This window comes from Microtus ochrogaster, linkage group LG2 (genome assembly GCF_000317375.1).
Source record: "Microtus ochrogaster isolate Prairie Vole_2 linkage group LG2, MicOch1.0, whole genome shotgun sequence".
Classification (NCBI taxonomy): Eukaryota; Metazoa; Chordata; class Mammalia; order Rodentia; family Cricetidae; genus Microtus; species Microtus ochrogaster.
The window spans coordinates 3810384-3822139 of NC_022028.1; the positions used below are offsets into that span (position 1 = coordinate 3810384).

Sequence of the window (11756 nt, forward strand, 5' to 3'; positions counted from 1 at the left end):
ATCTATCTATCTATCTATCTATCTATCTATCTATCTATCATCTATCTATCTATCTATCTATCTATCTATCTATCTATCTATCATCTATCTTCCTATCTATCATTTATCTTCCTATCTATCTTCCTATCTATCATTTATCTTCCTATCTTCCTATCTATCTATCATCCATCTATCCATCCATCATCTATCTATCTATCTATCTATCTATCTATCTATCTATCTATCTATCTATCCATCTATCCATCCATCAATCTATCCATCCATCTATCTCCTATCTATCTATCTATCTATCTATCTATCTATCTATCTATCTATCTATCTACCTACCTACCTACCTACCTACCTACCTACCTACCTTTTAACATGGTACATGTAATGATTTTTTCCTAGTTTTCAATATATAGCCATATACAACTACTGCTGATCACAGCATCGAGACTGAGGTGGTCCACTCTGGGGAGGCAGGAGAAAGCTGAGAGGAAGAGAAACGGGTGAGGTAAGGGAGGAGCTTACATGGGCAGCTCTGAGGAATGGGAGCCTCAGCAAGGCATCAGCACAGCCATTCTGCATCGCTAGCAAGAAGGCCGCTCGTGGCCCAAACAGTTCAGAGCTCGACTTCTGCAGCTTATAAAAAAGCTCGCAATAGCGTGGCACAAAGTCATCGTCCCTCCAAGATGAGGTCAGAAAGTTGTTCACCTGAAAGGAAGGGGCAGGAACATGAAGGGGCAGCCAAAATGGAGCTGTGAGAGCGCCCCGCCCCCAACGCCACACTTGTTGCGGCCCACCTGTTCCTCCACCACAGCCCGCCAGCAGCGGGTCAGGTTTCTCATGATGCTGCTCGGAAGGCCCCGCGTGGCCAAGGAGCTCCAGTCATGGCTTCTATTTCTGCCCTCTACGGAGACAGAGAAATGGCAGAGTCAGGGTTGACAGACCCTCAGCTCCCTGAGGACAAGTCCTGAGGCCTTTTCCAACAGGCTGTCCCTCAAAGTGACCTTCCTGGATGGGGTGGCAAATGGAAGATGGGCAGACTGAGCTTGTAGGCATGAGGGGGGACAATCTCGGGGCTCATGAGCTAGGTGGAGGCTCCTGCTGGAATCCGAGCACTCACTGGGCTGAGGGATGGCCACCACTGGAGCTGCTGCCTCACAAGGCTCCACGTGAACCAGCAAGTGGGTGAGACGGCGAACCCGGGAGGAGAAAGCCGCCGCGCGGCTCTGGGGGTTGTGGGCTGCGTCCCGGCACTCCAGGTACTGATCCAGCAGCCACCCCAGAGAGCTGGTGCTGTCCTCGTCTGGAGGTTGAGGAAAAACAAAGCAAAGGATGGCTTGACTCTGGGAAAGAGGAGATGTTGAGCTGAACAAGGGACAAAGAACAACCAGACAGACAGACACGGGAATAGGAGCAGTCCTGGCTGGAAAAAAAGGGGACAAAGGTGACAACAGCCTAAGGGCAGAGCCGAAGCCAGGTGTTTCTCTGGTAAGGAGGAGCAGATGAGCAGGGTTTGCCCTGTGGTGGTTGGTACTGTGGGGTGGTTACCGGGAGAGGTGATGTTCTGCACCAGCGGGCTGACCAGGGCCTCCCAGCAGGTCTTGCCCAGTGCTTGGGCGGCCTCGTCATCAGGGAGGAAGCGATCAGCAAAGTTCTGCTCCTGGCGCAGAGCCCCATTTAGTCTGGGGAGAAGAAGGAGGTGCAGGTCTTTTGGCTTACCTTACTCAGTGTGCATCCTAGCAGCCAGCCCAGCTCCCAACTCAGTATTCCAGAAGAGCCCTGCCCTGCCAGAGGATGCCACTCCAGCCCTCAGAAGTCCCTCTCCCATCAGCCCCACACCTCAGAAGGCTTTGACCATCCCAAGCCCTAGACTAGATCTATCTCATGACATCCTAAGAACCCCACCTACAATTCATTTCCCGAACCTGACCTTCCACACAAACACACGCAAGCTCTTGCGTACCTAGAACTCAGGTGCAGGAGGCTCCGGCGATCCTCTGCTATGTCCTGGCTCCATGCTTGTGCCCGAACCATGTAGAAGAGGCGGGTGTGCCGGCACAGCTGCTCCCGAAATACTGGCCAGAAGGTGGGCTTGGGGCCCAGGACCTCCAGTCCCCGGATGCGTGTGTCAATGCCGCCCTGTTGCACACGAGACCTGTTTTTGCTGGCCCCACACCCTCCTTGAGATAGGCTGGGTGGGTTACACTTCAAGCTTCACCCCTTGAACTACCCCAGACCCAGATTCAAGATCTATAGCGGAATCAAGGTTCAGGGCTGGTGTGAGGTAGTTTGGCGATAGAGACCTGGGTTTTATCCTTGTATGCTGGGGCTCAGAGACCTGTACCCAGGAGCCACTCCCTACACCCCAGTCCCACCTGCTGACAGCGCTTTATGCGGATCTGGATGATGGGCCAGAACCGTGTCAAGTTCTCCAGAAGGATTACCCGGCTGGCATAGGGCATCACGTTCACCTGGTGAGTGGCAGAGAGGGCTGTCACCTCCATGTGTGTAGATGAAACTGCTAAGAACAACCACATCAGCTCTACCCTCTTGCCAGATCAGTCCCTTCTGCACCCGGGGACATGGGCTCCTGACAAAGAGGCTTAATGCTACTCCCACCTTCTCCATGGCTAATGCCATCGCACAGGCTCAAGGATGCCAGACTCTAGTTTGCACGGGGCGTGTGATGGGTGGGAGGAGTTAGGAGTTTAGAATGGGGCAGGAGGAGAGATCCTGCAAAGGGTGGGCCAATGGCAGAAGGATCCCTACCGCATTGAGTTCCGTGTTAACGGAGTTGATGCTGTCACCCCCGCACACCACCACCAAGGCTGGCATGTAGCTGGAGTCCTCACCAGCCACCAGGAGAGTCAGCTGCCTGGGAGGGGGGAAGAAGAACTGATGGGAACTGGATCCTGTCATGTCTGCACTCAGGCCCAAGTGGCTCGGGCAGGAGGGTTTTGCGTGGGAGCTCGCTCACTACCTGATGAGGACACCTTGGCGCATGTGCAAGGTGATGGAGTGGGAGCCGGCACTGCCGCTGGACTCCCAGTAGGTCTTGGGGTTGCGGTCTATCAGCTTGTTGGCCCGGTGAGGGTTGGAGGACACCTCCATTTTCTCCCAGCACTTGTCTTTCTTTCTTTCCTCACTGGAGCCTAGGAAGAAGTGGGAAGGGGTGAAGGTCTCAGTCAGGTCGGTATAGAGGGGAACATGGCTGACGTTAAACAGTTCAGAGACAGACACTAACCCTGGCACAGATATCTGAGGAACACGTCAAAGAAAGGGATTTGGATGGGTCGGTGGGTTCGTCTGTGGTCTTCAATCTGGCCCAGGACCATCTGGAGCCGGAACAGCAGAGAAAGGTGGGTGCGTGGAGGGACACGAGACTCACGCAAAGGCAGGTGGAGGAAGGGTGAAACAGTAAGGGAACGGAAGTCCCCAGGCTTGCTCAAGCCTCTTTCTATTCCCTCCCCTCCCCCTGCCACTGCTCAGGATCCACGTTCTTCTGCAGCTCAGAACCACAACCTCACCCTGCCCTGTCTCCTGACCTGGATACAGCCACCCAGGATGTTGGTGGTGAGTTTCCGGTAGAGGTGGGCATGCTTCTCACACTTGAACACCATGTCCCGCAGCTCCTGCGCCAACTCCAGTTTCCCCAGGTGCTTCTCCAGGGCCTTGGAGATGGCGTCTCTGGCTCCCAGCTGGTTTAGTATCACCGCATAGTCTCGGCTCGCCGAGGTCAGGCGGTGCAGAAAAAAGATGAGTTCTTGGAGTACCTGGGAGGGGGTGTGAGGGAGCAGAGGATGAAGAGGGGAGTATGGGCTACGTGGACAGCTGCGGTGGTACACGCCCACTCTGTGCCACTCTGAGCAAGGCCGAGTGTGGCAGAAAGTGACAAGACAGGAGAGGCACAAAAGTCAGGTGGAGTTAGAGAATCAAGTTACAAACCCAGGGGAGGATCCTGCTTGCCCCCTCCCCTCCCCATTCTGGCCCAGTGAGTATGTAGGGAACAGGTCCAGAGAACCCTAGGTTCTTTTGATTTAGGTGTGGCTCCCAAGAACTAGGCCCCAGCCCGGATGCTTTAGGGGGCCGGAAGGAAACAGAGAAGGCCTGAATTTGTGGACCCGCAGTAATTGTGGCTTGGAAAACTTGGGGCACTCACTAACACCCCGACCTCTGACCTGCTGAAGTCTTCTATACCCAGAACTTCCTGTAGAAAATTCTGCCTCCTTCACTCCCCTTCCTCTTTTAAAAGTTTATTTATGTGTGTGACGGTTTGCCTGAGTGTATGTATATATTACTCCGTGAGTGTCTGGTCCCGTGGAACTGGAGTTACAGATGGTTGTGAACTGCCATGTTGGTGCTGGGAACTGAACCTGGGTCCTCCACAAAAGCAACAAGTGCTCTCAACCTATGAGCAATCTCTCCAGCCCCCTCCCCTTCCTCTTAAAGGAGCCGCTGGAGCTCTTGTTTCTGTTTGCACAAGGAAGCACAGGACGGGCGTACAGATTAATACAGGTGTGTTACCAGCAGGAGTGTGGTGGGGGACACTGAGGGAACAGAAATTAGGTAGACAGTCAGCATTCTCAATGAATACCTTGTTTGATTTTGATTTGTGAGCTTTGTGAATGTATTTCCTATTTAAAAAGATAAAATTTCATTTTAAAAGCAAAACTTAACCCAAGAGCACAAAGGCTCTGCTGTGCCCCCAGGCCTCGCCCGAGACATCGGCATCACTGCTGTCTCCCCCTCCAGACCTCTTCAGAGTGGGACAGGCTTACCTCTCGGTCAGTATTGGGGGACCGAAGGCAGGCCATGCAGGCATCCATGGCCTCATGCCAGGGTAGCAGCAGCGCCTCAGGGAACTTCACTAGCTTCTTCAGGATTCTGAGGGCGACAGGAGTGGGAAAGCACAGAGATACGGAGTTGGCCCGGCCTGAGGCACTCCTGTTCCCAAACCCGCCCTGCTCAGCCCCTCACCTCAGCACAGCCAGGTGCAAGGCCTTGTTGGTGGCCGGAGTGTCCAGGCTCTGCATTAGTGTTAGGAAAGGCTGCGGCTGCCGCTGAAGCTGCAGCAGGCATGGTTTGACCTCGTCTTCCTGGGGAGTCTCAGAGCTCAGGGCTCTCTCCAGATTCACAAGGAGCTTCCCGGATGGGCCCAAGCCCTCCACCAGATGCTGCAGGGCAGGGCTGGCACTCTGAGACAGGGGTTCTTTGGCTACAGGAACAGGGGTGTGTGGTAAGAATTGACCAGTTCCCAGTACCCGTGTCAGACAGCTCGTGACCACCTGTAACTCCAGCTCCAAGTAATTGACACCCTCATTTGACTCCTAGGATACCTGCGCACACATGTATACCCCCACATATACATATAACCATGAATAAAATCTTATAGAAAAAACATGGCAACTCATGCTTGTAATTTCAGGACGTAATAGATGGAGGTGGGTGCCACCTGGGCTTTGCTGACCAGTTATCCTATTTGGCAAGAACCAGGGAAAAAAGGGGGGGGGGGTTGGCGCTGGAGAGATATAGATCAATGTGGCTGTTCTTCCAGAGGATCCAGGTTCAATTCCCAGCACCCACGTGGCAGCTCACAACCATCTGTTGAACCCCAGGAGATCCGATGCTGTCTTCTGGCAGTGGTGATCACTGCGTGCACACCGTACACAGACGCAGTGTATATTAAGGTTTGTTTTGTTTTTTTGTTTGCTTGGTATTTTTTGAGAGAGGGTTTCTGTGTAGCCCTGGCTGTTCTGGAACTCACTCTGTAGAACAGACTGGCCTCAAACTCAGAGACCTGCTTGCCTCTGCCTCTAAAGGCACGTGCCACCAACCTCTGGCTAGAATAAAATTAAAATAAATAGAAAGATAAATGGTAGCTGAGTAGTAACATCTGTAGTTGTCCTTTTGTATATACACACACACTCGCACGCATGGGATTCTGGGTAGGATATGTCTTTCACACACGATGGCACAACAGTTGGCAGAGACACCCTTGCGAGAACACCTTCCTGAAGGCACCCACCTTCTGCACTAGCCGCACCTTGAGATCCCTGAGGCCGGGCCTCCGCTTTGAACAGGAATACATCTTGCTGGGCATCTAGCAGATATGGGTAACCTAGCTGCCCTGCCAAGGCTTCAGGGCCATACTTCCTGTAGATGTAGCAGTTGAACAGGTCCCTCAGGGCACTGTCATCAAGTTGCTGAGGCAGAGAGAGCAGAAGGTCCTGGGCCAGCTCAATGGGTACGGTCAGCTCAGGTAGGATCTCATCGTGCAGAATATGCTACGGGGAGAAAGTCACCCTGCAGGCCGCTGAAGGGACAGATGCTGAGAGGCACACTGTAGGAATGGGGATCTCTACACACACTTCCGCCACTCTGAATCTCAGCACTGGCTCCCGCCAACACTTGCTCCGGACTCCTCCCCTGTGCCTTCCTGATGCTATCTGACCTCGGCTTCCCCACCCAAGCTTTTCCAGACCTGCTGGGACACTGCTGAGGAGTGCCTACCTCCCCATCCACGTTGTCCTGCAGGAGCTGCACAACTTGCTGACGGTCTGCTGCACTTAACTTCTTGATGAAAAAGAGGAGCTCCCACCACTCAGCCTGGGTCAGGTGCTCACTCTCTTCCGTGTCTTCCTCCTCAGGTACCACATAAGGCAGAGCAAAGAGCTCAGTGATGGGCTTCCAGCGCCTGGAGGGCGGAGCTGTAAAAACGGGGCATGGCCATGTCACTGACCACCCACCTAGAACGCTGCTTCTCTGCTCAGAACTGACCCCTCCCAGAGCTCACCTACACCCAGTGCGCCACTGACCACTGCCCCCTGGTACTCAGCAGTCTCAACCACAACCTCAATGTCTTCCTCAAAGCCCAGGATCTCGAGCATGTGCCAGTGTACCCAATAGGTACGGCCAGTTGACTCCCACAACACCTGGAGAGTGGGGGGAAAGAGGGAAGGGGAACCACAGTCCATAGCGTAAGCACCTCGCAACAGCCAAACACTGGTATATGGAATATAGACAGCCTCAATTCTTCTGCGCCCATTCTCCATCTATTCTAATTTTATATATCTTTCAGACTGGGCCTCATGTAGTCCAGACTGGCCTCAACATTGCTAAGTAGCCAAGGCTGGCCTTAAACTCCTGATCCTCCTGCCTCTACTTTCCCAGTACTGGGATTACAAACCTGTGCTTCCATGCCTGGTTCCTCTCTCTGATACAACATGACTCTATGCCTCCATCTAGCCCCAAATGGCTTATCTTCCTGATTCTGACCTATCAGCTTCTTCCTGGGTTTGAACCTCCTATACCCACATATCCCAAGCTCTCCAAGTAGCTCTCCCTTTCAACTGTTGACCCCTTTGCCCTTCAGATTTTAACTGAGCTAGCTTATAAGAGCCCCCTGAACAGAAGCTATGCCCTACCCAGAGTAAACCTTTCGTCCCACTACGGGGAAGCCTCACCTGCACAGGGGGCACACCGCTGTTGCTCTGTCGGAACTCGCCCTCATCCCCGGCGGTGATCTCTTCGTAATTATCCAGCATCCGTACCCGCATCCCAGGCTGCAGCATGTCCCGCACATACAAGGCATAGGTATTGCCACTGGCGAACTCAGTGCGGGGGCGAAACCGCCTTGACCTCCTGATAAGCTGGGTGTGGGGGCGGGAAAACTCTGAGCTGGCATCTGTGGGCTGAGGCTGGAAAATGGAAGAGGGGGACCGTGCCAACCTCCCTGATCTTCTGGAGGCCCAGTCCCAGCGCATGGCCTGCACCAGTTCAGAGATCAGAGTGCCCATGGCCATACTGAATTCCAGTTCCAGCCGACCCCTTCCTGCATTCGACTCCTTGGGAACAGAGTTGTTCTTGGCTCCTTTCTCCCCGGCAGTGCCAATCAGCTGGTCCAGGAGGAAGGTGACATGCAAGTAGCGTTTCACAAGGGAGAAGAGCAACCGTCCTGGGACCTGTAGGGTACACTTTGAGCCTCACCCATGTCTCCATCTGTTGTCCCTCCTTCCACAGCATCCTCTGTGACAAGTGCGCTGCTCCCACTACCCCATACCCTCACAAGATACCTGCGGTAACTGAACGCCCTCAAAAGACATGGGGTGTTCGGCGAGAGTAGCCTGTGCAAAGAGTGCCAGGAGCGCACAGCGGCTGTCAAAATCCAGGTGTTTTTCAATGGCCTCTTGTTGGCTCAATGACAGAAGGATCTGGGTCCGCGTCCCTGGAACCCACACCTCCGATCAGAAACAGCGCCCTAAGCTCGCTAGTTTTCTACTTAATAATAATCCTTTGCCAGCGCTCATCGGGAATGACATATTTTGTTGATTTGCTTTTAGAGCCAAAGTTTACTATCACTCCTCTCTCTCTCTCTCTCTCTCTCACACACACACACACACACACTGCAACAGTCTAAGTTTTTCTTTTGCATATAAAGCTAGTGAGTACATTCTTGCTTAGTCAGTCTTCCCCCCAAACATCCCCCCAACTCCTCCCCCGACTTTTTTACTTCCATCTTAAAGTGAAGGGCAACAGAACCATTTACGTACTGATGAGGTCAGAAGCTCCTGTCACAGTGTGCTGTGAATCCCTGAGCCGACCCAGACCCTCTCCTGTTCTCCCTTCCTCCCCAAACTGCCCCTCACCAGCGTCGTGGGAGGACAGGGCTTGTATCATCCGGCCTGCACTCCAGCGGATCTGATAATCCGGACTTCTCAACATGTGCATGAGCAAGTCCAGGACTCTGGGGTCTTTGAAGACTCCAGTGAGGGGCTCGATGCTGGCATAAGCACTGAGTACGTGGACAGTGTGAAGGAGAGGGGCAGGAGGAGCAGTGTCCACACACTCCTGCAGCTGACGAAGGGCCCTCTGAATCAAGGATTTCACGTCTGTCTCCATCTCCCCCAGCACAGATTTGTCGAGGGTCCCAGCCTCTACAGACTCCTGGGAAGGTCCGATGACTTGGCCATCCTCGCCCAGCATCTTGTGGCAGTTGGCATAGATCTCATCGTCAGACATCCATAGCAAGATGTGCTCAGCCTTGCAGTCCACTTGGCTAGAGTCCCCGTCCCCATCATCTCCGCGCCTGAGGACGAGCCAGCGGATCTGGTACTCGGGGTGCCCATCATGGCCTACCCGCTGGCGGATCAATTCATCCGGATATGCATGCAAGCCAGGTCCCAGGGGCACCCTGAATTCCCTGTAGCGGAGTTCCCCCACCATCCTGGCACCTGAGACACACAAGGAAGAGAGAAAAGGCAAGCCTGAGTGAGATCGGAGGTCAGAAAGCTAAGGGCTTCCAGGAGTTGAGGAGCAAATGAAGCAACAGCTGTTAGCATGGGTGGGGTAACGCTGGGCCTGCTTCAGGCTGGGTGAGACCAGGACTGGGCAGAACACTGCGGAGATTGTTCTTCAGGAACAAATCTCTGCCTCGAGTGGGTTGGTTCGGAGGAATGCCCGGAGGGGCAATGGCATAGGGCGATGTTGGATTTACAAAAAAGCCCAAGATCCTGGGACAGATAAAGGTAGCCTAGAGAAAGGGGTGTGTGAAGGCACAGGATTGAGTCAGAGTGGAATGCAATCTCTAAATTTAAGCACTGTGTTGTAGGTCCCAAAGGCGAGAGCACTGACGGTGAAGTAGCCATCAACAAAGCATGATGGACTGGGAGAAGGGGTAGGAATGGAGACATCCATGAACACAGAAACTGCAGAAAGGGGCTGGGGAAAGACGCGAGGTCAGGGGAAAGGTGCACCTGGGGTCCGATGGGTAAGGGGCACGGGGCTTGGTGGGTAAGATCTGGAGAGGTCGCGGCGGGATAGGATGGGGTGGGGGTGGGGGTTAGGCCCAATACAGGAGAGTCCTAAAGCATGGTGGAGAAAGGCTCCGCAGGCGAGCGATCGGAAGCCAAGAATAGGGGCAGGGGCCGCGGTGGGGCTCTGGCCACCTCAGAAATCCGCCGGGATCCTGGAGCGAGGCCTGTCCTTTGCAGAGCTAGGGACGCACGGCACACGATGGCGGCTGCAGTGCTGGCGAAGGTTTGGGCCCCGCCTGGGCCCCCTGAAGGGGTCTAGGCGCAGAGGAGGGGGCGTGCCTCTGCAGGAGGCAGGCGGGCAGAGGGCGGGGCCTGCGGGGACTTCGCGGCAGCGCAGGCTCACTGCTTACAGGGCGGAGTCTGGTCCCGGCTAGGGCGCGCAGACGTTCCGCTGCCTGTACTCCGCCAGAGCGCGTTTCCGCCAGACTTAGAGGAAAGCTCGGAGCCGGGGGCCGGGGGTCGGGGGCCGGGGGACCGGCGGCGGGCGGAGCTGCGGGTGCCACCTCGACGCCGCAGCCCTCCAACCCCGCACCGCCCTTTCCTCTTCCTTTTGGTCCTCCTTCCTGCTGCCGGAAGTACTTTACTATTTCCCAAAGCCAGAACTGGAAAGGACCTTGCGAGGTCATTTCTACCCCTCCCCACGCTGTCTTCTCCTTTTTCTTTCCGCTGTCCTAGTTTACTCCTCCAGTCTGGACCCGCCCTCAAAAAGTGAAAAGGAAGTAACAGATTAAAAACAAGGGGCATTTTATTAGAGTCCAGGGGTGTCAGCTTTGGGCAGCGACAGAGGGCAGCTTCACGTAGCTCTTCATTGGGGGCAGTGGCCGAATTTTTCGGCCAGCCCAGCCTCCCTTGCGTTGCCATAGCCCACTGTTAGGCCTCTTGCCCAGCCAGCGATTCCGTCCTGCCTTGCCGATGATCCGATGGTTATGATTAACGTTGGAAACTCGGCCTACAGTTGCAATGCATGTCTCCAGCACCTGACGAGAGAAGCAGATGAGAATGCACCGTGGTGCAGGACAAGAGGCGGGCATAGCACTGATGGGAGTACAACTCTGCTTGGTGTCTTCTTAACACTCAGTGAGGGATGGGAGAAGACAGAGAAAACACAACAGAGAATACAAGCGGGGCTCTAACAGGGTGGACTGAGTAGCAAAAGAAAAGGACTCCATCCTTTTTTGTTTGTTTCTGAGGTTTTCTTTTGGAGTCAGGGTCTTGGTATCTAGCTCTGGCTGTTCTGGCACTTGATATGTAGTCCAGGCTGGCCCGGAACTCAATAAAATCGATGAGATTATAAGCCAGTTCCAACCTGACTGTTCAACCCACATCTATCTTTTCCTGGTTTCCTGAAAAGGTCTCATGCAGGCCAGGCGGCTTGATTCTTTTGACTCAGTCTGGAATGCTGGGATTACAGGCATGTACCACCATGCCCAGCTGGGAACTGGCATTTTGACTTACTGCACTAAGGTGCCAACCTGACAAGGCATGCTTAGTCAGGTGCCAAACTGCACAGACACAGCTGGAGGCAGTTCCTGGCATCTCAGACACGTGGGAGCTGGTGAGGCACATTCCAAAAATTCCTTCTTTGCTGACCCCTCCCACTTGTGCCCGCAGTTACCTGCATTTGCCTCTTAGAGGGCAGCTGGATAATGGCTGTTCCATTCACCTTCCGAAGCAGCACACCACACGTCCCTAGGGAAGGAGGAAGCAGCTTTACCTCCACATGGGAGGGAGGTTCCCATGGGGATCTAGGCCACAGGCTGCCCTTTGCCCTTCAGGAGCAGGAGCGCAGGACACACAGAGGACCACACGCTAGGATTTAGGTTAAAACAAAGCACAGCAGGGCAGCGGTGGCACGTGCTTTTAATCTCAGCACTGGAGAGGCAGGCAGGCGAATCTCTTGTGAATTCCAGGCCAGTGTGGGTCCACAGACTGAGTTTAGGACAGTCTTCAAAGCTA

At 54.1% G+C, this 11756-nt stretch overlaps 2 protein-coding genes across 3 annotated transcripts in view; both read right to left on the bottom strand.

Moving 5' to 3' along the window:
* Cul7 (cullin 7) overlaps positions 1–10299 on the bottom strand; it is a 14074-nt gene extending 3775 nt beyond the window's left edge. Inside the window, exons 1-19 of one of the 2 annotated variants that reach the window (XM_005359739.2) lie at positions 9933–10299; positions 8538–9218; positions 8061–8212; positions 7452–7949; positions 6782–6920; positions 6499–6695; positions 6014–6272; positions 4966–5203; positions 4767–4872; positions 3534–3761; positions 3233–3323; positions 2969–3140; positions 2758–2863; positions 2364–2459; positions 1952–2127; positions 1537–1670; positions 1109–1291; positions 786–892; positions 514–696 (exon numbers count right to left, since the gene is read on the bottom strand). In XM_005359739.2, coding sequence (XP_005359796.1) covers positions 514–696; positions 786–892; positions 1109–1291; positions 1537–1670; positions 1952–2127; positions 2364–2459; positions 2758–2863; positions 2969–3140; positions 3233–3323; positions 3534–3761; positions 4767–4872; positions 4966–5203; positions 6014–6272; positions 6499–6695; positions 6782–6920; positions 7452–7949; positions 8061–8212; positions 8538–9210 — 3738 coding nt within the window. In that variant the 5' untranslated portion in view covers positions 9211–9218; positions 9933–10299. The remainder of the gene's footprint in view (positions 1–513; positions 697–785; positions 893–1108; positions 1292–1536; positions 1671–1951; positions 2128–2363; positions 2460–2757; positions 2864–2968; positions 3141–3232; positions 3324–3533; positions 3762–4766; positions 4873–4965; positions 5204–6013; positions 6273–6498; positions 6696–6781; positions 6921–7451; positions 7950–8060; positions 8213–8537; positions 9219–9932) is intronic. The other variant, XM_005359741.2, reaches the window with a different exon arrangement.
* A 228-nt stretch (positions 10300–10527) lies between these two features.
* The window catches only part of Mrpl2 (mitochondrial ribosomal protein L2), a 3935-nt gene continuing 2706 nt past the window's right edge, over positions 10528–11756 (bottom strand). The window contains exons 6-7 of the mRNA XM_005359742.2: positions 11416–11489; positions 10528–10777 (exon numbers count right to left, since the gene is read on the bottom strand). Coding sequence (XP_005359799.1) covers positions 10565–10777; positions 11416–11489 — 287 coding nt within the window. The 3' untranslated portion in view covers positions 10528–10564. The remainder of the gene's footprint in view (positions 10778–11415; positions 11490–11756) is intronic.